General features: G+C 39.4%; 1 protein-coding gene across 1 annotated transcript in view; it reads right to left on the minus strand.

Moving 5' to 3' along the window:
• Positions 1-253: 253 nt before the first annotated feature.
• PLD5 (phospholipase D family member 5) overlaps positions 254-27,302 on the minus strand; it is a 181,363-nt gene continuing 154,314 nt past the window's right edge. Inside the window, exons 6-10 of the mRNA XM_074168561.1 lie at positions 15,109-15,306; positions 11,889-12,028; positions 9,519-9,684; positions 3,727-3,841; positions 254-1,663 (exon numbers count right to left, since the gene is read on the minus strand). Coding sequence (XP_074024662.1) covers positions 1,428-1,663; positions 3,727-3,841; positions 9,519-9,684; positions 11,889-12,028; positions 15,109-15,306 — 855 coding nt within the window. The 3' untranslated portion in view covers positions 254-1,427. The remainder of the gene's footprint in view (positions 1,664-3,726; positions 3,842-9,518; positions 9,685-11,888; positions 12,029-15,108; positions 15,307-27,302) is intronic.

Below are 27,302 nucleotides of genomic sequence, written 5' to 3' on the forward strand. Positions count from 1 at the left end.
ACACTGGGACATGGTTGGTTTCCTTTCTCCTTTTGCCCACTGCTTTCAAAGTGTGCCTTCAGTAACATACAGCCCAGTGAGAAAAGTCTGCATTTTGGAAAAAGTTCTGTGAATATTTAACAGAATTCAGTTTGCTTTCATGGCCACATTTCTTCAACAGAAGCAATTATTACAAAACAAAGCTATTACAGCTCTGACTGGAGAAAAATCTGTTGTCAAACATTTATGCTTTTTTTTTTTTTTTTTTATGGAGCAAATTCACGCTTTTACGGAACACTTGCTTCTTGTCTGAGTTGTGTTTGTAGAGGCACACTATTAACACTACCTGAAACTGTGGCCTAAATGAAGGCATCACATTTCTGTTTGTGCTGATGTATTCACCTATATGGATGACATTTTAACAAAAAATGCAATTTCACAATTACTCTTTTTATAAGTTAGGAAAGAAAAAAATAAACCAAAATGACTAGATGATGGTTTAACAACAATTATTGCATGATTTTGCATCACCCTTGACCTTCCTAAAAAGCAGTATTTGATTTTTATATATGCATTGGTTTGATCATGAGTCATCACGCAACTGCTTACTCGATAAATATTTTACTTGCGGAAGAAATTTTCTTGAGATTACAAAAAAAAAAAAATCAGTGCTAGGTCTTTGCTGTTAATACAGAAATTTTCATTGTTAGATGAAACATAGTATAATTGGAAATAACTGTTATGTTGAAAGGGATCCACATTACTTTGATTAAAAATCTATCTGGGAGGCTTTGGGGATTATGATGAATTTGATGAGGCCCACCCTCATCCCTCAAAACCTTCTCATACTTTGAGGAGATGAATGAATTACCAGTTATGTAACTCTAATGTATTTTAAGGCTAGTTAGACATGGAAGAGTGATACCCAAACTCAATGCTCAAAAGTAGGGACTATTTGCGTGACTGGGTATTTACTTAAAGGGAATGATTTATATAGGTGAAAGTTTGCTTATTCCTTTACGTTTTCTAATACAGTAAACCTACCATCTACTTGTATGTCAATGATAACTGATCTTAGAATGCCATTTCATAGCTTGAATCTTGGTTTTGCTTCAAGGTTCATTCTAGCCAGGGATGGCAATTAGGGAAAGTCCTAAAACTGGAACAGAAGAATTGACACATGCTGTTAAATTCAAATGTGGAACATTCAAATTAACATGGAAGCAGAAATGACATTCAGTGTCAGAAGTAACAAATTTGAAAGTCTTAAATAGTTCAATATAGAGAATATAGTTCAGACAGTTTTTATATAAGTGTGCTTTTTGCTAAAAACACCCCCCCAACCAAACTTTTTTTTTTGCTTTTTAAGTCTCTTGTCTGTAAATATGAAAGAGGGTTACACCCCAGTGTAATTCTTCATTGCCATACTAAACAGTAAAATAGTCTTTCTAATTCACATTGCTCATGGCAGTCTTATTTGATGTCGCTTTATTAAGTTTGTGATTAAAGCAGTTTGGGATTTTTGTTGGTTGTAAACTTTTGGCATAATGTGAATACCAGTCCCTTTCAAAAACAGCCTTGAGTTGCTTAATGATGCTTGTGCTGTTCCCCGCGTCTGCTTGGTTGATAACAAGGCCAGCTCCAGCATTCTGCGTAAATGCATTTCCTACCCAATCAAAATTACCTACAAGTAAAGGCAGGAATATACAATGAGTTTCTAACATTTGAAAAAAAGCAAAAAGCGATCTCCATAAAGGCAATCCAACGTGACACAGTATCATTTCCCCCAGCGCCTACCTGAGCAGAGGCAGAAGTAAGTTTTCTATAACAGCGGGAAAGAAGAAACTCCATTACATACCAGTGTGTAGTGCAAATTACTTCTGGAAGTTTAACAGGTCTAATCCTTCTTAAGCGAAAACAGGTTCTTTTATTTATTCAAAGCTATCTTGCACTTCCTTTTGCATATATTGTACTATTACTCCATTTACTTTCCTCATTGGCCTTTTCAGTGCCAAGAATTAAAGGTTTTTTTTGCCATATAAACAATTCAAAGTAGATGGGCAGTGGTTGCTCCATAACGCTGAGCCGAACCAACAGATCTTTTACAGATTTCCCATTGATTGATAGTATTTCAGGAAAGAAAAACAGGTTTTACTCTTTTATGCCAGTTATCACCACCTTTGTTTAAATCTAAGGTAACAAATGAGCATTTCAAATCTTGGTCATCGCAAGGCAAAGAGGATAATTGGATTAATGGAAAACAGATAAATAGTTAGTTTTAGTGAAATAAGAAGAAATAACTGGTTTAAGTTCTACATCTATAACACATGCAGTATTTTTGGAGAAAAAAAAGCTGTTATTAGAGGTCATCTTTTAAAAGAGTGTCTGAACATACATAGAACATGAATGTATGTGAGAAATGTATACCCTTTCAGCGTCATTTCAGCTACTTCAGCAGGAAATGGTAAGAATTCTGACATTCTCAAGGATGGTAAATTAAAGCCTCATCATAAGGGAAACTTCCTGTGCTTCCAAGTAAAAGTTCTATCAGGTCCTTAACATGCATTTGTATTACTTCCACACAGCTTTGAATATTTATTTATTTTATTTATATATATCTAAGGATATAAGGACAATGGGAAAGAAAAAAAATAGCTAAAAATCCAGCTGTGTAGACAAGTGATAAGGTACTGAAATTTGGTCTGGCTCTTGGAAGGAATTTAAAATGGAGTAAAAAAAAAAAATTATTTGTTTTTTTTTTTTTTCATAAAACATTTGGGAAATGAGAGAGGAATAAGCTGCACTATTTGAAGTGAAAAATAAGATTTGGATAGGTTAAGAGAGGTCTGTGTGTTCAGAGCCCATTGAGGTGACCTCTTCAGAGTAGCTCTTGGTTGTATCTCTGTGCTACTGGGATTCTCCCATCTTTGTGGGTGCATGGGCTGATTCTGGGCTGCAGCCTTTGCCCTCCCTCCCTGCCTGCCTCTGCCATCACTGGCTTTAGCCCTTTGCAGTAAGTTTGGGTGAGGAAGTGAGCAACTAAAGCATCAAGCTGCAGCATATTAGAATGCGTGTTTTCTCTCTTGACTTTATAAAATCTCATGAGTTACTTTCAGTTTTCTGATCCTGCAGCTCATGCACAGCTCAAGCAGTCAGATTGGTTTTAAAAGGTGGTTTTTAGCCTACATTCAGTGAGCATTTGACTGATAATAAACTTTTGCTAGGTGCCATACAGCGACTTTCCTTAACTACATCTTTAACTCAAAATACCAATTAGTTATGTACCTGATGTTAATAAAAGGAGGGTGTCTGAACTGTCATTACAGTAATGGAATAAGACTTCAGAAGATGAGGTTGAAAGGTATTTGTACGGTATTTACCAGGACTGACTGTAGCTTTAGTAATAACATGGGAAATGGAGAGCAGCTCATGTTCACTGGATTGCAGAAACAGAGAATATGTTAATAATTCAGTTTATTCCTACTTTGTAAGTATGTTGAATGTGTGTTTTCAGTTTGTTTTTAAATACTGAAAGCAGAATGTTGCTTTTGAGGAACTGATTCACAGGGAGAAAAAAAGACTTTTTAAATGAGAAGAGGCTCGAAGCTCATCCATCCAGGTTCCCAAAGAAATGAGACTATTATTTTAAATTATGAAGCAATTCAGCTGTAGATTCCTCATTTACAAATGGATGTTATTTCAGGCTTTTGGTTACAAAACAGAATTTCTTGAGATGTGGTTACTTACCAATGTATGCAGCTCCATCAGTTACCATATATTTGTTACGATTTAATTTGGGAAGGGAAGTATTCTTCTGTTCTTTAAGAAAGCATGTGCTCTCTTCCTCAAGGTCAAAGAATTTCTGCCATAAAATAGAATAGAGTGGAGGTTAATGAGAACTGTTCTATAACGGACAGAAAAAATATGGTCTGTTCTCTACTCTTCATTGAAAATGAGTTAGTGCTACGGAACAGCTTGAGATTTTAGAGCCACACATTAATTTTAATAAAACACTGCACATAGTGTTTCTTTCTAAATTCTCATAGTTTGTGGTACTCACTGTGCCGTGGCATTCTGCACTAAACAAAGTATATGGCTACGGTATACTAAAACCAATACAGTGCCAGGTAATAAAGGTTATGAAATGAACAAAAAACCCCCATCCTTGTGTTTTGCATGGTAAGAGCCAGAACTTTTCTTTAACTTATTTCCTCATTCGTCAAGGGACATGGGGGTTTGAAGTCTGCTGCAGGATCCAGGTGAGCAGGCACACCAACAAGCTGAATTAATACCTCTATATTACACGTTGCATAGTTTCCAACAGGAAATTTTCTGATTTCAGAGAATTCCCAGGATTAAATCTGATACAGAGAGAGAAAATCTAGCAGACAATGAGGTAAATGCATCTCTTTTACCCTAAAGGGTGAAGTTTGAGGTGGGATTTTTTTTTTTTGGAGTTCTGAGCACTCCTTGCCTGCATCAGTGCCAGACAAAAATGAGGGTTTTGAGTACAAATCTTTGTATTGTTTGTTTCATCAAGGAAACTAATAGCTAGACACAGATTCCAAAACCAGAAATAGAGAATAACATGATGAAGGATAACTTAATATTTACTGCATGACTGGGAAACTTTGATTGAGGCGATAGTGTAGATCCTCAGAACAAAGGTAATTCACAATATATTACTGATGAAAGGAACTGGCTATACACTGCACCCACTTAAGATGTTGAAAAATAGTATTAAAAAAAACACCTCAAAACTCCTGAATTAGTCTTTGAGGGGAGTCTGTTTTCCATAATGCAGAATCCATCTCTTGAACCAGTCCTCTTTTTAATACAAACCTTGAACAAATTCTTTTAGGTTATGCAGATGTCTTTCTGAATAATCTACTTTGAAAACCCAACTGTAAAATGCTAAATTCATTAGTGAAACGTAGTGAACTCTATGGTAGACTACATCACCAGTGTGATTAAATCAAGTCAGGGGTGTGCGCATAGCACACAGGCAGGCAGTTCTATAAAGCGGTCTTTACTCAGCTGATGGTGTAGGCAGGGTTCAAGCTGGTTTGTGGTAAACTGCTCAGCCGTTGCAAAATGTGTTCTTACTGATTACCAGGAATGCCAGCTTTAGGTTTCACACCACTGGGTGCTTCAGAACTGCATATAAATACTCATTAAAAAAAAAAAATCTCTCAATCATCAGTCATGATTGTTATGGTTTGGTTCTCATTGGAGAACTCATCTCGTAAGTTCTGAACAGGCTTATCTGCAATTAGTATTACCAAACCTAATTAAAATGGATTGGTTGCAGACAAAAGGTAAAGTAGCCCAGAGGCTGTGGTTTGTATAACACTTAATGCTGCGGACTCTGTCAGAATCTCTCTCTTCCCCATTGGAAAATATATTGGGGTAAATTTTATGTTGTCAGAAATTGCTTGGAAGAACTCTGTGTGAAATATCGAGGCTAGTTCAGGCTCCTGCTGATGCCAGCAGTGAGGAGGAGAGTCTCTGTTCTTGGGCTGACCCCACTTCCCCTCAAAGATGGAAGTTTATTAGGGCTGAAGCAAATTTTTAGTGCATTAGAAATAAAATTCAAAGCATTTGTGTTTTTTCAGTGCCCAAATACTGGATGGTACTGTGGTGCAGTTTTATGATTGGTAACTATCACAAAGTTGTTTTCTTAAACAGTCTCTGAATTTTGTATGTCTTTGTGTGCTTACTTACCTGTACACACACACCTGTTATTTTCCACGGCTTAATTTTTGTAATGAGTTCAAATACTAGCAAAATTCCAACTATAGTTTTTTGAATTTAAAAACAAGCACAACAACCCAAACTGTGAGAGTGATTTTTTTTTTTTTTTTTTTTTTTTTTAGAAGGGCATTAAAAAAGATTATTCTGTTGCCCAGGGAAGCTGTGGATGCCCCATCCCTGGAAGTGTTTAAGGCCAGGCTGGATGGGGCTTTGAGCAACCTCTAGTAAGAGGTGTTGGGGTTGGAACTTGATGATCTTTAAGGTCTCTTCCAACTAACTCTAACCATTCTATGATTCTATGAATCTATATAAAACTGTAGTATTTGTTCTTTAAATGAGATTTATGTTGTATATTGATGTCTAACTAAGGGGCATAGAGAAATCATACCTTTAATTACAGATTTTTGACATCACTAACAATTACAACATTACACTTTTTAAAAAATTAGAACAAACCATCTTAACCGTTGTAAAGGAAAGTTTCCTAGATATTAGGGTTAGTTCTTAGACAACACCAAGACTTATAACTGTGTGTCTGGGGATCTGTTCTACAAACATGCACCCACTGCAGAAGGTAGGTACTTAGCAAGCCAGAGATGGATCTGAGTAGTCCTGAAAAGAGTCTTGAAGTTTTGGCTAAAGCCAGAAGGAAATGTCCATGTGTTTCCTGGCACAACAAAATAAGAACAGGGACAGCAGCCACAGAGTGTCTGTACATCAAAGGTACTCATGATAACTCTTCACAAGGATGTGGAAGATACTGTGTGACTAATACTAATACTGTAGGGAATAGTCTGAATTGGCAAATGGGTCAAGTATTCACTTCCAGAAAACAAAACGTACAAAGCTATCTTCTCAGTGTTACAGGATTTGGCAAAAAGTTACATCCTTGATGTAGAAATAGTCAAGCACAATAACCCTATAGGCTTAGAGTTGTCAAATTGAGATAGATTCAGCAGATGTGCTGAATTGAAAAATTTAGTAACTTTGTAAGAAAGAAAATACCAAATTCAGCCAGGGAAAGATAGAAGACTTGAAAACGTAATGTGTCCTCCAGCAACAGTAGCGCAGCAGTTACCTCCTTGCCCATACAGGTCCCAGTGGGGAAACCCATCTGCCCTCACAAACAGAATACACAAATGTAGCTGAGCTGAGCAAGTGACCCAGCGCTGGCACTGAGCAGCACAGCCCAACACTCTCCAACATGTGCCTGTAGCAGCAGTACTATTAATAACACACCACCTTCTGCTGACATTTCATTCATCTTTTCCATCCTTATTTTAGGAGTTTAGAGCTTTAAATTGGTGCTTAGGAGCAAAGGTTTCATAGTTAATTCATTTTATTTACTCCTAGGGCATTTCTGCCTTTCTGAGAATTATTGAAAGGTTCAGTTTTTCCTTCCTTTTACCTTAGCAGGAATACACCTGTACAACTCAGATTGATGTGGAGGCTCAAGAACAACTTGTGCTGTGGCTACATATGTCTTTTCCCTGCCGTGCCTTCATGGTCTCCAGTTGTTACTGTTAGTTCTAGTTCGTAATTTCTGTGGGCCCTTCAAAAACATCCACCTTTCTCTGTTCACACTGCACCCAGCAGAGCTGGCCCCTTCACGCTGCTCCTTCCAGAGTCAGACTGGGCATTCTTGCACATAACATGTATTTACAGGGTCAAGCACACAAAATTTAGGGCATACTGGAATTAAGGTCCCAAGAGGCACAATGGTGAGCTCTTCACCTGAGTTTACCCTTTATGGTTCAAGCTTTAATTTCATGACCACGTATGGTTCAGTGCATGGGACAGAGCTCCTGGAATGAGCAGCAGTTTGGTATGCAGTTTACCCCTTGGCATTTGGCTGTGTGCTTACAGCATTTATTCGCTCCTCAACAAAGCTTTTTCCTCAAAAGGTAAATGAAAGAAAAAAGTTACTGAATGCGCCCATGTAGGACTCGGCTGTATTACCCCCAAGAGAACAGAAGATGGGGGGTACCATTTCTCTCAGAAAAATATTGAGGTATTGGGACAGCTTAGCAATTTTAAGTATAATTTCAATCAGAACATGTAACTTCAGATTCTCTTAAAATATCAACGTTCTTGTGTATAAATACACACAGTACATGTCTGCATGACAGGATTTTCCATACAGTTTAGTTTGACTTTATGTCTCCTCATACCCAGAGCAAAACCAAAAGGGAAAAGCAGATTTTTCCAGTAATTCAAAAGGTTTAAGTTTAGTTTTTTACCTTATTAGCTATTCCTTCTCCCCCATACACACACATAGTTTTGTTTCACTTCGATCCTGTCTAGAACAGATTAATACACAGAAAATGCCATTTTAAAAAAACAGTGCTCATCTGGCATGTTTTGCCTTTGTAAAGGAGTGCCCTGTGCCACAGTTTTGGCCAAAATCAAATAGATCCCAGTAAACTCTGGGCTGTCCTCCTACCAAGGCTTATTTAAGGCAGTGACTTAACGCAGTGTGTGGAACACGTGATGCACAGCAGAGAGGTGACAGCTCTGTTGGACCTTTCCAACTATTTACATCTGGGGCAGTCTGATTTTTTTTTACTGGAGGTTGTAGTTGTAATTTCTAAGGGCAGATATTCTGGCTAGACTGTCTCCCTAGAATAGAAGTTTAGAAATATTTTTTTTCCTTTTAGCATTTAGTTCTTGACAAGATAAATTCTGTACTAAAAATTTTACCTACTGTAAATAGATGGATATGAGGATGTAGAGCATTGAGTACCACTTAAATGAAAAACAATTTTGAATACATAAGTGGAATTTTGATGATAAGTACGGAACAAGCTAGAAGTTACTCAAAATAGAAATGGCTTAAACTAGAAGTTACTCTGAAGCGGCTTAACCAGCGTCAGCCATGTGTGGGCTTTTTAACTTCAAAACACTTTTATGCTGCTTCTTACGTAGGAAACTGTAATAACAGTGTATGTTATAACAAAAATTCCTATTTCTAGATATGCATAAATACCACTTAGTGTGTATAACACAAATAGTACTTTTTTTTTACAATTGCTGTCAGTTTTAAAATGCCAAAATGATTTAGGGGATTATCAATTTAACAAGTCAGAGTAAGACAACAGGTTATTTGAGACACTTAACTGCAAATAAAAAGAAATTGATCCAAGGAGAATTGATCCAAGAGGGGTGATTTCCAGCGTGTCTCAATTTCGTAAAAATAAGCTGTATCAAATGGAAAGTAGTACTTACCATACACTTTGTTCTGTAATACAAGTGTAATGTATGTGGTAGTTCTCACTTTCCTGTACTGCATGTCCTAATGTGGTCACATAATGGTTGTTCTAGTCTTCACACTGCTGAATTTGCAGCCTGAATGTAATGTAAAGTCTTCATTATTTTTTCCTGTACTTTATATTTGACTAAAGGAAAAGTAGATGCTGATGCAGCTGAACAGTAAGGTTAGATGAATCCAGACGTAGCCACATTTTTCTGCTGTCACATTTGTTCTTATCAGCCAGTATAAACAAGACACATAACTATGGTTCACTGTTAGCTTTGCTGTGAAAGACCAGATGTAGTGTTTTACATGGGCTGTCTACCACACAGACTGCCTTTTGGCATCATTTAATTTCTAGGCTTGTTACTACTAGGAATAAACTCAGTTCATTATATTACATTTCCTGTGTTATTTAATGAAATGTAAAGGCTTTGATACAAACAAACCACTTCTCAGTTGTGAAGTTTTCTTGATATTTTTTTTTTGGAGTGGAAAATACCTTAGATTTCAAAGCAATATGGATTATACTTACAACTTTCAAACTACAGCTTGGAACTTCCGTGCAAATAGCTTTCAGAGATGAAACAAAGTTAAAAGTAAGGGGATCTGTGTCTCTTGAGAAACTTATGAGAAGTCGTACTTTAATACTTCGTAAAACTAACGCTTCTCTTATCTTCCCATCTAAATATGGCCAGTACCTGTGGAGAAAGAATACAATATATTCAGAGAGTTTAAAAAAACCCTGGATTTTTATGTAGCCAAGTCTAGACATCATAGAGAAAACTAAACACATGTGAATTTCATTTTCTATCCATTGAAGGAAAGCCGTTCTCATGTAAAGGGGTTTTCACTAAACAGATCTGCCAGCATCCTTTTTTGTGTCATTCTGCCCGGCATCAAAACTGTCACTGTGGGGACAGTGAGGTTGTGGATGGTTGAGCACATCTTCCATGCAGAGCTGCCAAAACATTTGCACAAAATGCAGGGACCTTGTCTGCGCATAGCTGGGAATTACTCCTATGTCGCCACTGCCTGTGGTGGGCAGTGGAGCTCCCAGCAGAAGGAGCTACAGCTAGAGGGTGCTGCTTACCCAACCCAGACAGAGGTACAGGGAGGGTTTTCTGCTGGTTACCCAAGTAAGGGAACAGAAGCACTGGATCCCTCCCTCAATGCCATCCTTTTTCCCCTCTGTACTGGGACCACACAGTCTGGGGACTAGAATGCCTTCTTTAATTTCTTGTTTAGGAAAAGAAGGGCTGCTGCTGTGCAGGGTGTCTGCAGCCTTCAGTAGCAGAAGACAACAGGTCATTTAAAGAGGCTGCTGCCTTTTATTCCTGATGACAATCGCAGAAATTCTGCCATGAATGGGATGGTGGCTTCCATGGTGCTAGTCTCACAATCGATTGCTAGTTAGCGTTGTGTTCCTGACCTTTGGTGGAACCAGGTCAAGACAGGGAGAATTAGACAAAGGAAATGCATTTATTCCAGCAGCACCGAGGCATTCGGCCTCATGACGTCTGAGCTCTACAATGCCAAGAAATAACTTAGAAGTGAGAACTGGGAGCTGACAAGGTCAGGAAGCTGTGGCAGTGCCTCAAACACAAAGCGCTGAGGTACGAAAAGAATTCACACAGGTGACTTCCCTGGATCTCCCTAATCCAACAGATTTTGGAATTCTTCAGGCACAAGAACAAAGTAAGGAGTATAGGAGAAAGTATCAACTGCAGCACTGTAACAGTTGTACATACTAAGTTCCTTTCCAACATAAAGGAGAAATGTGAAGGATGCATGTTGTGAAACTGAGGTTCTTATAGCACTACCCGGGATTCTTTCATTCTGACAGAAATGAAATTATGCTGTACATAATGAGTTTATTGGAAAAACCCTCTTGTGGATTTGAAACAGTTTATGCTTGATATCAGTCAAATTATAGTTATTTTTTGAAAAATTTGAACAAAACATCTTTAATCATGCAAAACTGGAAAAAAGCACATAACCACATGCTTAGTTCGGCTTAACTGTGTTCAAATAAAGTGCATGGATGGAATGGCAAGCTTTACTGGATGTTCAATTCATTGCAAGTGTTATCAAGAGTAGGAGGGACTACTAGATACTCGCCTTCTGAGTTGGATGGTTTTATTACACTGTGGCTCCAGTTTTGGGTCACGAGTGCTTTTCAGTGGTCCATACAAACAGTTTGTTTTAGCAACTCTTAACCGAAATGTGATATAACTCAAATGTAATCTATGCTGAATTTGGAATTTTCATGCATATAGACTCATAGAATGGTTAGAGTTGGAAGGGACCTTAAAGATCATCAAGTTCCAACCCCCTGCCATGGGCAGGGACACCTCCACTAGACCAGGTTGCTCAAAGCCCCATCCAGCCTGGTCTTGAACACTTCCAGGGATGGGGCATCCACAGCTTCTCTGGGCAACTTGTTCCAGTGCCTCACCACCCTCACAGTATACAAGAATTCACAACATGTTACTTCTCTCTTAACATACCACACACACACTCTCTCTCGTGTTGACTATCTGTATGATACTCGTAAAATGCCAGTAGCTGTGGTATCAAGATAGTGAATACAATAGTATAAGAAATAGGATTCTTGTATAAGCAGGTTCCTGTATTCCTGGGTCCCAGTCACTTGCAGATGGTCAGACTAGACAATTTCTGATCTCCTTCGATAGGCAGATCCAAAGCTTAGGACCCAGAACTGGAAAAGTCTTCTTGGGTCCCAATTCTGCTCCCATTTAAGTCAATGGCAGAACTCTCACTGATTTCAATAAGAGCAGAATTGGGCCCCAAGAAATTGGTCCACAGTAGTAACTACTCTCCTGTGGGTTCATTTTCTTATTGGCATTATGATAATGTGCTAGTCCTGGACACAGACACTCACCGTTTAGCATTGGTGTCAATGACGATCGGCAAGTAGTCCATGACAGCTATGTATACAAACTGCTTTGCATCATCGATAACACTGTATATAGCTTCAATATCCAGGACTCTGTCCTTTGGGCAGAAGAGTTTAGGTGAATTCTGCGAAGAGAAAAGTTCAAATATGTCATTTAAAACACAAAACTTATTTTCTCTCCCCCTCCTTCTTGAGATGGCAAGTACCCTTTATTTTAGTAGAGAATATTAACTGATACCTGCAACTGTCCTGCTAGAATACTCAAAGGTACCAAGGAGAAATTGCTTAATTTCTCCTTGAAAGCCTCACCATTTAGATGTAACTGTGGGTAAACCAAAGATGACACAAACTTCAAAACATCCATTATCATCAAAGAAGTTCTAGTTGAAGTTACATTTCAGAGAATATTGTTCCAAAGAGTCCCAGGACTGGTCACTGTTAGGCGGAGTAAATCTGTGTTCTTGCCACGTGAGCCTGATGATGCCATCATTTGTGACCAGGAATTAAGACTTAATACGTCAGTTCTGTTTAAAGTTCCGCACAAAGTGACCATTTGGCTCTGTCACTGTCACAGGGAGATGCTGCAGTTTTGTCAGAAATTTACCTTTGATACCTAGCTTCAGATATAAATTAACTCTTTACCTGATGTTGAGCCAGTAAGTGGCAAGCCCAGATTTCATCTTTTCTGCCTTGTGTCTAGGGCTGTCGAAAGCGTCAGCAAGGCGAAGCCAGCAGGAATCCCCTGTCTGTGGCAGAGGCACCCAGGGCTTTCTGCTCTTCTGCCCGAGCAGGGGGAGAGAAGGGGAGCCACCTGCCAAGTAGCTCACAGACAACAGCACAGCTCTGGGGAGCAGAGGTTGTTAAAGGCACTTTGTAGAGCTAGAGTGGGTGCCACTTGTCCTTGCCACTTAACAGCTGGCCCTGCCAGACCACTGCCTTCCTGCTGCTTACCACCTTCCCACCTTTGTCATCTGCTTGGGTTGCAGCTGACATCTAGATTAGTATGTTTTCTTTAGGGACAGGTCCTGGGGTTTTGATTAGTCTTTTTTTCTTTCAATACCGAATCTATTCACAGTGGTTTTTTAACCATTGACTGGTGTTCTTAAGGATTTATTACAACTAAGTTCAGAAAATGACAGAAAATTAACCACAGCAAGATTTCAAGACCAATATTCCAGATCCATTCCTGAACACCAAGAAACACAACAAAAACCTCTTAACGTTTTATCAGACTGGAAGACTGTTTTGTTGCTAAGCAACATTGAAGCCATGATTTCCGAGTATAAAAAAAATAATGACTGCTGGTTATGCTTGTTGTTTTATACAGAGCAAACATTGAAAGTGAAATATGTTTTCAAAGCTTTGATTCAAGAAAATGTGTAAAGTGATTTTGTTAGATATAATTTATGTCTATTATCTGAAACTTTTAGGAAGCTATTGCACTGAGATTTTATTTTTGCATTAACTATTTTCTTGAGTAGAAGTTTTAAGTTACAGAACAGCTAAAGAATGGAATTCTTATGCATTGTCTTTTTCAGGTGCGTTCAATATAAAGAACAGAAAGTGAAAGACATTTAGAAGCTACTTAAGAAGAAAAACTTCTGTTAAAGCTCTCACGATAACACTTGTGTTTGGGCGTTCCACTTCTTACCCTGTGACCCCCGCTGTGGTCACAGACTATTTTAGTACTTTCCTCAGCGTTGGTGTATAGTACTTGCTGTTCTGCTCAAATACCCATTTGATAATTCTCTTCACCAGGCAGAAACAGGCCCTTACTCTCAGTGGGCGACAGGACCTTTCCCTGCCCCTGCACAGGGGTTGTGCTGCCCCAGACAAAAAGGGGCAATGTCGGGCTGGGGGAAGGAGCGGGACAGCACAGGGCAAGGGCAGCACCACCACCCCTGTCCAGCAGTGGCTGTAAGTGAATTGCCTGGCTTTTGGAGACTTTCTTCTTATCACTAGATCAGGAACAGACAGCAACGTTAATACTTGTGTTTCACTCATGTAAGTGCCTCCAGAATGAAAGACACTGTGCATCTTTCAACATCTCTATTGCTCTGTGTGCTTTTTCCCTGTTTTGCCACATCACTGATGAGATGGAGGACTGCTCCATCTCTTCCCATCAAAAATATACACACAGACAGTGCTTCCATGGGGATTGCTGCTTGAATTTTAGAAGTTTTAAAGTGTCATTTAAAAATAAAGCTAAAGTAGATAATGTTCCACAGAAGTATGAATGCTTTCAATGGGGCAGGGTGAAGAGGATTAATCCTAATAAATTACATTGATAAAAACGCAAGCTCTGATATCAAGCTTAGTCTGTATCATTTTAGAAGTCTGATTAACAGTTCATTTACTCCCAAGTCATTCACCTTCTATCTACTAGTGTAAATAAATAACCTAATTTGAAGAGCATCCCTATCATTGTTTGAGCACGAGAAGAAAAGTGGTAACATTACACAGAAAGGGAAAGAGAATAATGCTCAAATGAAATTCTGCACTTTCTTCAGTCCTGGCAAATTGCATGCAAGAACAATGTCAGAGAAATCAGAATGAAGAAAAAATAAATTGCTATTTTTCTCTTCTGCACCATAGGAAAAGGCAAATAACTTTTTAAAAACCTTTCAACTAGAAACTTCTCCACAAAAGTATACCTACTGGAATAAGCATTTTCCCACAGAACAGAATATTTGGCTTTCCAGCATTATGAGACTATCAGTCAAGTTCTGTCTTATGTAGGTGACAGCTGTAGAGGTCTTATCTCTATACTTGAGTTTCCAGTCACTCATATGAGTCTCAATTTTAGTAGCTCTTTTTGGTTAAGGACATAGAAGTAATGTGCATCTTCTTCAGTTAGGGCCAATTTAGAGAAATACTTAAACATAGGCTTAACTTACACCAAAAAAGTTCCTATTCATGGATGTTACCCTCTATGGTAATTTCTCCCTGACGGTATCCTGTCAGGCAGACCACAGCATTATGATGGACTTATTGCAGGGAACTGTGAACATCCCTATATCAGTGAAAAGACACTTCTCACAGTTGCTACTAACATCTACGTAACCTGGTCTCACTACTCTGTAGTTTGTAAAGGACAATATTAGGAGAGTAAGCAGATGTTAAATTTCCAGGTCATCCAAAAATCTGGTGGGTTAAATAAGTTTCTTCCCTTGCCTCCCTCTCTGTAACTCTTTTCAGAACTTACCGACACAAAAGCTTCAGATTTTGTCTCGTTCAGCTGCAACGTCAGTTTATTTTGAGTATCGTACACCCCGTATAGTCTCTTAGACCAACTTGGAGGTATTTTATTCTTGTATCTTAATGAGCTATACAGGGCAAATATCCTTTGTAAATCCAGCACCAGGCAGCTACAGTTGTATACGATGACGCCAAGTTCCTTCATCTGTGAAATTAAAAGTTCGTATCATTAGTGATATTTTGGCTGATGGAGCTGCGGAATGCAGCAAGAACGTAAGAGTGCCTGAGGGGTATCTTCCAGAAGCGTGCCTTGAGCTCAGCGGTAGTACTGTCAGCTACAAAAACATTCCTCACAACACTCTTTTAAAGGCAAGCACATAAACTAAATCCTCAAAAGTCAAAAGCAGGCAAAGAGCTGTAACAGGGTACGTTCAGTGCATGTCAGAGTCGCGTGTCCTGATAGAATACAACACACTTTATGGATGGACACAACTTACGAGTGATACCCATTTGTCATAGGCACCATTTTTGTTATAGGTGTTGCCCAAAGTTTACTACTTTTGACTACAGTGTGGGGTTTATTTATTATTTTTATATTCTTTTGTTTACAGGAAAAACATGCTTTCTGCTGGATGCTGTAGGAGCACACACTGCTACCAGTGACAGTTCCATACTTCAGAAACAATTTGGTTTTGTGAGTTCAGGAAAAGGTGAAAGAAATGAGCTTAAGTTATTTCTCTGATGGAGAAGGAATACGATGCTCCAGCTTCAAATAAAAGGATGAAAAAACAGATGATTAATACTATCAGTAGCTACATTTACTGTGCTATTAAATCCAGCATGATCCAATATATAGTATACCCAATTAACACACAAAAAGATTGGGTTCTTAATTCTCCCATTGCTATGGTATGGTACCTCACCTAGGGAACTCCAAATTTCTGTGCCAGTTTCTTCCCATGTAAAAACAGAGATTTTCTCTCATGAAAAGTCCTCTGTAAGCATCAACATTCTCACATATAAAATATGAGGAAAAATACCCCAAGTAAATATAGACATCATTGTACTATTCAATGCTTTACCTTTCTACGGACGCAGTCTCACTTCTTCATTTAAGTAAACGCATGTCTCCTGGTCATCATAAATCTTGGTTTGGCAGAGATTTCATTAATTGCAGATCCCTAGTACTTAAGTTGTTGACAGAATTTAATTTATAAATATATTGCCTGGCTTCTGTAATCAAAGCATAACCACACACACACTCTCTCCCTTCCTTTGCTTTTTAACAGCTCAGGAAGGCACTGCTGTGGGCACAAATGCCATTGACCTCTATAATTATCTGCATTTCACATTAGTTCAGCTGTCTCCAAAAATAAAGCAAGAAGAAAACCTACACGTAGATGTTTGAAAACAATATGTAGAATAAATATTTAAAGGAAACATGCTGGTTTTCTGCAAGCAAACTCTCTTGGTAGCATGTCTCAGAAGTCTGTCCAGCATGAGGAGGAAAATAAGAGGAGTACAAACTCTCCAGAATGCTCGTCCTCTGACACCAAAAAATCCCCACTGGTTTTATCCCCTTAGATGAGCTCTCCACAGTCACACAAAGTATTTTCTGGTAGGAGTGTATCTTTCTGTAAAGCCTGTGGGAACTCTGAACCCCACACTAACGTTATCTCAGAGCTTGCTCCTGCACGATTCTCCCTGACTGCAGATGAGAACGGCTCTGCGAGAGTGGGCAGAGGAAGGGAAGCGAAGGATAGAACTGAACCTTCTTCTTTCTCTGGTGGGTGAGAGGAAACAACAAATCCCAATATTCCAATGAGAAGCTTGATGGGCGACACCTTCCTCAGGTCCCTGACCTGGAAATACCACATACATAAGAATATACAATGCTGAGCGATCTCATTCCCAGATATTTACTGAATAGTTGCAACCACAGGAACATTACCTAATATTCTTACTGCCTAAATCAGAATATTTCTGCAAGCTTCTTCAATTCATAAAAAATGGGGAATTCCTCCATTTGCCTGCACAACCTGAAATCTGTGAAGAGTTGGAAAATACAGAGTACTTGCTGCACTGCAGCCTTTCATTTATGGATAAGCCAGTAAATTCATTTTGATGATAAATATGAATTATTCCAAGCTACGCCCAACATCCTAGTCAAAAAAGCCTATTATGAGTAACACCTTTGGTTTTTCCCCTGGGTGCTGGTATCTTTGAGGATGTTCCTGGATTCAGTTCTAGGCTCTCCCTTGTCTTCTATGTACTGTTTGTCTCCAAACATTTTTAACTATACATTATCACTGTTTTCACTGTGTGCTGCCAATACTGTCCTCTTAATTGCCAGGCATGCCACCGCAAAGGACTTACTAATAGTATTCTGTTACATGTATCTGCATAATGTGGTTTAATCGGCTTTTCACGGCTGTTAGTTGATTCTGACATAATTATGTGGTTACAGTTTTCCTTTCATTTATCAGTCCCATTATTACTATTCCACTTTATCCCTTCCATTAAAAGTAAAGATAAAACAATGTTCTCACAGCACACCAGAAACTGCCAGGATTGCATCTGCATGAGCAGCTCTTCTCAGAGCAGGCGTGTTTGCAGCGTGTCCTCTCCCTCTCTGTGAATTAAAGGATTGCCCTTCTGCCTAAGTGCTTTCTCGCGTGCAGAGACAGGGAGGATGCCTGGGGCCCTAATGGGGGTTTTGAACTGCAATTTTAACGGATGGACACCTAGCCTGACTGTGAAACGAAGCGTTAGCCATGCCTTACTGCCAGCCTCTCCCCGTGAGCAGACACACACAGGGACCAGCCCGTCCTGCACAGGGACCTCACCCTCGGGTAGTACCAGGTATCCGCAGGGGCCAAGGTTGCCCGAGATGCCCTGGCTGAGGCCCTGCCACTCACCCACTCGCAGCAGTTACAGTCAAATCGCGGACTGGAACCATGCCATTTCAAGAGATGTATTTACAGTGCAGTACTGAACCCTGGCTTCCCATGGCGTTGCGTCTTGCAGTTGGCTTCTCTGGAGGCAAGCGCTGATCAAAGCTTTTCCTGCTTCTGAAGCCGTGATAAGAGCTCTCCCCCGTGTGGGTTCCCTGGTACAAGACACAGACTGGGCTGCTCCTTTCCCTCACTGGGAAAACACAGTTTTCCTCTTTACCCAGCTGCCTGTTTTCATTAAGCTTTTATGAACTTAAGTTCAAATTTCACTGAACCTGAAAAATAGATTCAAAGTTACTGGAAGATGGCGGACAGCAACTCCGATGCTTATTGTGCAGACCTCATTTTCTTAGGAAACCAGGTTTGATGTCAGCCTGTCACCTCATGACCATCTTGATTTACGTATGTTACATCACCTTGAAATGAAAACAATACAAACAGTGCCCACATGTATGCAGTAAAACCCCCCCCAACTGTCTCATTTCTTGTAGAACAGCCCTAGTATGTTTGGAAACAAAAAAAAATACTCTGTTTCAGAAGCGCCTTCCACACTGAGCCTATTTTTACTCCTGTACTCTGAGGTGAGGAGAGACTGCTCTTTTTCCAGTTAATCACAAAGCCTATCATCCTGCAGGCATTGCAGAGAGTGAGCAGCAAGGATGTGCTAGTGACAGATTTATTATGAAGTGGCATGTTATCTAGATAAGGGAAAAGACTTTCTCTTCAGTTTGAGAGCTTCTGTTATTCCAGACTTTTTTTTTTTTTTTATAATAGTCTCAGAGGAGAAGCAGAAAAAAACATTTATATTGAAAGAAGCAAAATCTGAGCATTGTTTGCTGATTTGCAGTGACTGAAACTTGCAGCTAAGCATCATCTGAGGTATCTGGTAAGGTAAAATCCTTCAGGGCAAGTGCTCTTCAGGCAAGGGAAGGATTTCTTCATCCTGAGTTTTTAAAAGCAACTCACCTAGTAATGAAAACATCACTGAAAAATTAAAGTGAAGAAGAACTCAAGAAATCAAAACCTTCATAAAACTAAAGAAGATAAATGTGAAATGAAAATAGTCATAAATTTGATTGTCTCAAGATAGAACTGAAATATTTGGATGATAAAGTCGCAGAGTTGCTTGTGAGTGACATTTTCAGAGCATGTGCTGGGGGCTGGGGATAGGAATGGTTTTCTGGATAGAGAATTTTGTGTCCTCTCACAGGCAGGTTTCTTTCCCTCTTTGTTAAGAGCCACCACAAGTGCTCTTCTCAAAGAATGAAAAACATGGGAACTGGTTTTCCTTGTTCCCCATGCCATTTACATTTGTGCAGAGCAACTGTTAATGGTTGCCAAACCACCATTTGTCTTTCTTGCCAATAAGGGCTTTCTTAAAGCACCAGAGAAGTGAATGGCTAAACAAGACTCAAGAAATGGTGGCTCATACCCACTGTACAGTGATGCTCTAACTACAGAAATCAGGTGATCTACAAAAAGTAATAGAAAAATTAGTAATAGAAATAGAAAAATAGAAAAATCTACAAAAAGTAGCTAGAAAAATACTGATTTTTATGACAAGAGGAGGAATTCCATACTAGACTGGACAAAGAGCAGGATTTCACAAACAGGAATTTCAGCTTGTTGTTTTCCCTTGTACATTTGCAGGCGTCATATGCAAGATGATTAAAAGAACATGGGAAAAGAACCTAAACAATACAGGTTGTGGACCAATGACACTGCAAGCTTCCTCGACTGAGATACAGTGCTAGCAAGGCTTTTCAAATACATTTGGATCATGGGTTAGATGGGGTGTACGATGTCTCCTTATCATGTACTGTTCAGACTAGACAGCATGTTTTACATTTACCTTGAGCTACACTCTATAAGAGACAACCCCACTGTGTAGGCAAGGTACTATTTGACCTAGATAAGAGTGGCACAATCTGGTTCACAGCTTGCAATATCTGAATTGTGGCAAACGTAGTAGGAGGCTTTAGAAAACTCCTGGTTAATTTCATTTAAAGTAGAAGTTTTTAGTAATTGCTGACACTTGAGCCTGATCCTGAAAATGATGGGCATCTCTCCTCAGGCATTAACTGCCATTTGCCCAAGATCTCTGGCCACCCACAGGTGCCGGGCATCCATTGTCTGTGCTAGAGGAACTCTGGATTAACTATGGGTAGTCTACTGTGCACTAAATTCAAATAAATGTTGACTTTTTATATACAGGACTGTTTGTGCATCTGCCATTTACCTATGTTTGAAAATGGATTTTATTATGCTTTCAAGCCTGTGATTTTTTTAATGACCAATTTCCAAATGAATGACTGAGCAAAATCAGAATCACAACAGGGTAGAATAATGGAGTAACAAAAAACATGCTATATTGATAAATCAGTTAATAAGACATAAAAAGACCTAAGATTTTCAGTTGCTTCTAAAGAAAAATAATTTACAAATGTATTACTTACCACCTTAGAACCAACCACAGATACTTACTCATTAAAATATATGTCATAAACTCATTAACTTTTAATAAAATGTTCTCCAATTATTTGGCTTGCCTGCACTCCAAACATACGGTTCCTTTTCACTTGATTATCAGTCTTGCCTGATCCCCTACTGCAAAACCTCCCTTACGTTTTCATCTAGTATGATTTAATGTTCAGTGAATCTTTTCCAATCATACATAGCACCATCTATGCTGCCTTCTGTGCAGCTATTCTTTACCTCTCACCAAAACCCGCTGAGCAGGTATGTGTGCCAGTCCCGTGCCAGTCCCAGGTAACAGCTGAGCAGTGGCCTGTGGAGGTGGTGCAGGAGGGGAAGGGTGTTCTGATGGGACTGACCATCAGCAACGGAGAGGGAGAGACAAAGAGCTTGTGCTCCAAGGTCCACGTTTTCCTTCCATGTTGGTAAGAACATGGGAGCTATGCTACTGTTGGGAAATACTCTGTGTCCTTGTCAGATTAGGAAAAAAACCCAACCCGATTTTTACTTTTCAGCCATCTGCTCTATTGATATGGAAAACTCAGCAAAAATAATTCTGTTTGTACAAATAATACAAATACACTTTGTTTAGATCATGGACCACTCTGTGATGATGTCCATGTAGAACCTAACACAGAACTGAGATTGCAAGTTTGGGCTTTCTTACTGCTGTTGATGAAGCTCACTAACAAACCATCAGAGCAAGCCAGAAGGCGGAACTGAATCGGTTAAAAATTCCTTGCTATAGAGTCTATCAGCATAATTAATATCACTTGGCATAATCACAGCCTAATTTATCATTTTCAAATGACTTTTCAGTTTACAGTTTCATTACCCCCTCAAAGCAAGCACAAGTGTCTCTTTAGGGGAAAAGCAAGCTTTGCAACTTCAAGAAACCATTTTTCCAGGATCATGTTTGATTTATTTCTTGTTTTACTGCAGGAAATCTAATTAATGTGAATTCTAATTTGATTCTGTTTCTCTTTTGAAACACAGTTTTTGTTCCTTATATCAAAGAAAAGTGCAGGCTGGCAGGAAAAGGACCACGTTGTGCTGGCCTCCATCTCACTGCTGGCAAGCTGCATCGCGTTTCAGTACTGGTGTCATTCATGTGACATTAGAGAATTCACTACCTCAGTGGAACCGTAAAAAAAATTAAAAGGTGAAGTGAAAGATCCGGCTAGCTTCTGGAAAGGCCTGGACTCTCCTTTACCACACACACACACACACACTCCTGCTCCCTCTTTCCATCTTCCCTGCACTGGAGCCTGTCCTGTCAGCCCTTATCTTGCATCTTCCTCACGCAGCTGGAAATCACAGCACGAGCTCTTAGTATTTACTCTCACCCCGTGTGGCGCTGCAAGGGGCAACCTCCCTATGTCTTCTGCTGTACAACACAGGAGAGGAGAGTGTGAAGGACTGACCTCTGAATAAGGGCAATATTTATGTCTAGGCATTTCTCTCAAAGAGCACAGTTTCTTTGGGGCTTTTCAGATTCACGGGCTTCAGGGAAATGCAACAGCACATAGTTGACTAATTGGATGCATTATTTATAACATTACTGACACACACAGTGGGTTTCCCTCTTGCAAACCAGACAGGGATTGGTGGCAGGCGTGCTGTGCACACAAACTGGGACAATGACATTGCATATGAATTATTGCTGTAACCATTGAGCCTTGCCAGGCTACCTGATCAGAATTGGAAACCTCTTCTCTTGATACAAGCAGAGGGCCAAAAGATCTAATTAATTTTTGACTGAACCTTGATTAAATTCACTGTGCAGGACCTTGAGGTAAGCTAGGAATCAAACCGCTTCAGATAGATGAAGTGATTTAGCAGAGGAGTACACAGGCAGCCCCAAGACAACGGTGGCCTATATGAAAAGCTGTTTCAGAAATCCATACTTGCTCTTTGTCCTATTCTGAGTAGCCACCTTAGATATTTGCGGGGTTTCTGGCTGCTTCAACATGTAAGCAATACCTCCTGCAAAGATACGATCCTGGTATATTCTTCTAGGAAGAAAACTTGGAATTAAATTAATACATCGTGTTTGTGCCTCCTGACCCTAACAGTAGGGTCATACTGATTCATGCTTCCTTAATTCCCTCTTTCTGCTAAAGCACTATGCTGCACATGCAGGTAAAGGTCATTCAGGTCATCTGAAAAGCCTCTTTGTACTTGGTGAAGTAGTGGATTCAGCTGAAGTGTCAGCTAGCTGCTAGTACGTGAACAAATAGTAATAATGCATGCTATGGCTATATCATTATGAGAAAGAGGACTATTAATCTGTTTATTGCGTAAGGTCACGACCTGGGTATTTTCTCCTATCTCAAGTCATGGCAGATGCTGACCCTGTGGATGTAAAAATTATTTACTTCTAAATAATGCTTAACACCCCTTGTGCAAGAAGCAGAAGTACTGTGTGCCAAAGATGTCAGAGATTTAATACACTGATAAAAGTCAGCATAGCTCTTACGTAAGTTAATACTGAACAGAATGAAGAGGAAAAAAACCACATAAAACAAGTGTGAGACAACTTTAAGGCTTGATGCCATTTCCCTCTGCAATATTGGGTAATAATCACTTTATAGGAAAATAAAAGAAATACCTGACAAGATACCTGAAAACATGTTATTCCAATTCAGCATTAACACTGACTTCCACTCTTAAAACCGGAAGATCAAATTTATTTCTCATAATTTGTTTAAACTGTGTTCTTTGTTACAGCACATGCAGAGTTGAAGGTAATAAAATGTAAGTCACAAAGATGATATAAGATGTTTTCAATACATTACCTTAATAAGCAGAACACACATCATGAAACTGTAGTATATGTTCATGGTGTATACATATGGCATAAGTAGGTTCTGTACCGATGGAGCAGATCTATGTACACAGTGATGTGCTACCCAATCAGAGAAATCTACTGTATCTACCATTACATTTGAAAAAAATGCCTGCTAAATCATTATATTGATTGCAAAAATCTGACTGACCAATAGAGGAATTCTCATGACTTCTTTAATTTTCTGAAGATACACCTCACATTTCCGTTTGCGTGCGCTGCCTGCCCGATATATCTCCCTCAAGCAGCGATCAATAGTTAAGCAGTTCCATGCAAATACCAGTGATTTCACTGTTTTGGTGACTGCCATTTACTTAGCAAAGTTAAGAAAGGTGACTGCATGATGACTTCCAAACTAGGTCTTGATGCTTATGACAATATCAAAATCTGAGGTTTAGCGATGCCATTAATTTTGCACATTCATATGGAAGGAATGCTTTTTCAGAATCTGTTTTGTTCTGCTTGATGACTTACGGTTTTAGAAAGATGATATTTTATACTGAACTGCAGAACCATTATTCTTCTCATAGAATGACTGAAATTATTGTCCTTCCTTGCCCTGACTCATAGAGATTTATGGCACTGTATTTCAGCCTGATTTACTGTGTGTCTTTTTCACAGGACAATAACAAACCCAGTTTTCCATGAAAGGATTCCACTGTTAAAAGTGGGAGGTGACGGGGCTGCTGTATTTGGGAACCTTTGGAGTTAAGAAGGCAGTTCTGAATTAAGATATTTATCTAGATGGGAACTATCCTCCATGAAGTGTGTATGCGTGGGTGGAACCACATATTGGGAATACACTTTCATGATTATTTTAATGTTGTTATTTTAATTGTTTAGTCGAACAAGACTGATCTGATGGGGTATGCTAATAACTAAATCCCTCTGAGAGGAATCTGCCTCCATTCATTAACGTCACTGACTAAGATTGGTTGCCAGCAAGTTCTTGTGGGAGATGACAGAACAGACTGTGGTGCATTAGTTCCCCCCAGAGATTCAGCTGGCTTTTAATGAACAAGTTCTATTTCAGCGCAACATAAACCACATTTTTGGGAAAGTGGTGTGTTGACTGCAATTTCTTACATCCATGTAAGTATACTGATTATTTAAGACTCTACCGCCGGCTGTTGAGCCAGATGCTGGAACCCCTGGATCAGAGTGTATGCCCTGTATTGTCATCTAGAACAAACAAAATGACTGTAAAAGGCCACTCTGGACTTAAGAGCTCTGACTCTACAAGAATCCCTACCCCTTAGCTGCTGAACTCCTGCAGTAGCTTCCCATGAGCCAGCTCTGGCACAGAACTGCAGCACAAATGTTTTTGCCCTGTCCATGCAATCTGGTTTGGATTTGAGAATGGTGGTGGGCAGGACAGACAGGTGCAAACAGGTCAGGGTCTGCTGCTCCCACTTTTGTGCAGGCTGTCTGCAAGCCATCTCCAGTGAAAGAAACCATAAAACCATTCTAGTGCAGCACCTGAATTAATACACATTGCTATCTCAGCATGTCTTACTATTTCAGGGTTTCTCAATGAACACAGCACAAATGAAACTACAGGACTTACACTTGTAAGTGCACTTGGTTGGACGATCTCTAAATTCAGATCAAGCCCTTCAGTTTTACTGATCACTGCAGACAGGCCTTATAGAGGTGTGCCAGGAAACCATTCTCATCACTGTGACCAATGCCATTTATTTATTTATTGTTAAGGCAAGAAAACTGCCCAGTGCACTATTGCAGTTTTTGGGAGATGCTCCCAAACATTTTTTTTTTTAAATTTCAGTAGCTTAATTCTTAGTCTACTGAATCTTATTTCTAGGCCATGGAATCATGGAAGCACATGTCACCAGTGCTGTCTATTCACCGTACGACCTGCCTGTTTGCTTCAAGGTAGCAGCACTGGTCTTTAAGGCTGCCTCTAGTCTCACACACACTTGTATGGATGATTTTCTATCTTCTGTGTGCTTCTGTACCACGTGTGTTCTGCCACCGAATTCCTGCATGCCTCCAGTTCCCTCAACAGTTCTAGAACCCATCCAAAACTCTTGAGTCTGATAATCCTAATGCACTGATATTATCTGTCAAGTATCTGAGGGATCACTCATAAACCAGAACCAGACACACTCTCTTTGCAACATCTTCTATGACTCTTAATTACTTTAAGATGTAATGATGGTATGGCAAGTATTGAAGAGCAAGCAAACGATTAAGACGTTATTTTTACTGGAGAAAGAACTTTCTCATTTCCTTTGCATTGGGGAGATCCAACTACCTGAATATCCCATGCTGTTTTGGAAAGAAGTGAGTTTATCTGTTCAAACTGGATATTCCATCATTTTGCTCTGCAGGTGTATTATTTATTGATTTACAATTTATTATTAATTACTCCAATGGTAGGTAAACCTGTTCTACAGAACTTTCACAGCAAGTGAAAAAAAATGATAAGAAAATAGATCAGTAATTTCAGAGGTCAGAGACAGAGTAATGAGCATACTCCTACAGTCAACAGAAATAAAATAAAAATATGCAGCAAGCATACACTAAATACAAACACATAATGTGGATGATGCATGTGAAAATGGAGCACAACAGAGGGAGAAGTATGATTAAACAGGAATAGCTTCCTATCACCTCACAGCTGGGAACCAGCCCTGCATCTACAGGAACTAGCCAAGCTGGGGGAGCATGAAAAGTCTTCTTGGCTCCAAGTGCAAGGTAAATATAGAGCCCCATGCTGTTCCCACTCACTAGATGACAGAAACAGAAGCCTGCAGGAGCAAGGAGGAACCAAGAGCACTACCAGGCAGTAACAGAACTACATGCAGAACACAGGCGTAGCAGCCAAATTACCCATGTTCCTGTTTGGCTTTAACCAGCCCTCCGTTAGCAGTGCACAGCAAAGTTAGCAAGGGACAAACAGCCCATTTCTTCCCTGAGATTCATTTGTAAATAATGCATGGTCAGATAATAAATTTCAAGCAGGAACAGGAAGAGCTGAGTGTCCTTATTTACTGGATGTAACGGAGCAAAAGTGGCCTGTCCCAGTTAAAGAATAAAACAAAACATCAGATTCCAAAAATGCAAACTTTACACCATGACAAATGCATGCTATGAGTCCTGCACATTTCCAAGAGCAGCATACCTTCCCTCCCCGCCGGCAAAAACAGGGAAAAAAAGAAAAGCTGCTATCCTGGAGAAAGGTAAGAGTCATCAAACTGCTCTACATTTGGTCAAAGATGGAGACCCTGCCCAAAAGCTCTTAGTGGAAATAATAAATATATTTTCAGCCTGTCTTTTGAAGTATAAGCGGTAATAGCATCACAGCAGAGTTTTGACAATCCAATTAGCTTTCTACGCAGCAAGAAATAAAACCCCAAAAAAGGTATTTAATTGTCAATGCAGTTCTGTAATATCTACTTAGACTTGTTTTCTTCATCTCTTGACTCATTCACCTGTGCTTGAAGATCTGGGCTGCACTTTCATGTTACCTTTATAAAGTTAGCTAGTTCTGGAAATAATCCCATTGAAATAAATCAGATTAACAGCATGAGTTTTTTAAAGGATTGGATCAAATGGCAAACAATATATCACAACTATTGAGAAGCAGATAGTCTCTGTCATATATAAGAGATATTATTTAACACAGAAATATGAATTTAGATAGAATATACTGGTATTATGTTGCATGTATTTTGGGGCTAACATTTGCCCATCTGAGCTTGATTGAACCTTGGTGGATGATGAAGTTGAAAGAGCCTTGTTTCATGTTGTAGGACACTTGAGACTGTGCTCAATTTACTAATAATGATATGATACTGAACGCCGCTGGGACAGTAGGAAAATTAAGCAAATTATTAGAGGAAGATAGTAAGGATTGGCAATGGTGTAAAGTGCACATTAGGGACATAACTGGAGTTCATA

Source organism: Numenius arquata, chromosome 2 (genome assembly GCF_964106895.1).
Source record: "Numenius arquata chromosome 2, bNumArq3.hap1.1, whole genome shotgun sequence".
NCBI classification, from domain to species: domain Eukaryota; kingdom Metazoa; phylum Chordata; class Aves; order Charadriiformes; family Scolopacidae; genus Numenius; species Numenius arquata.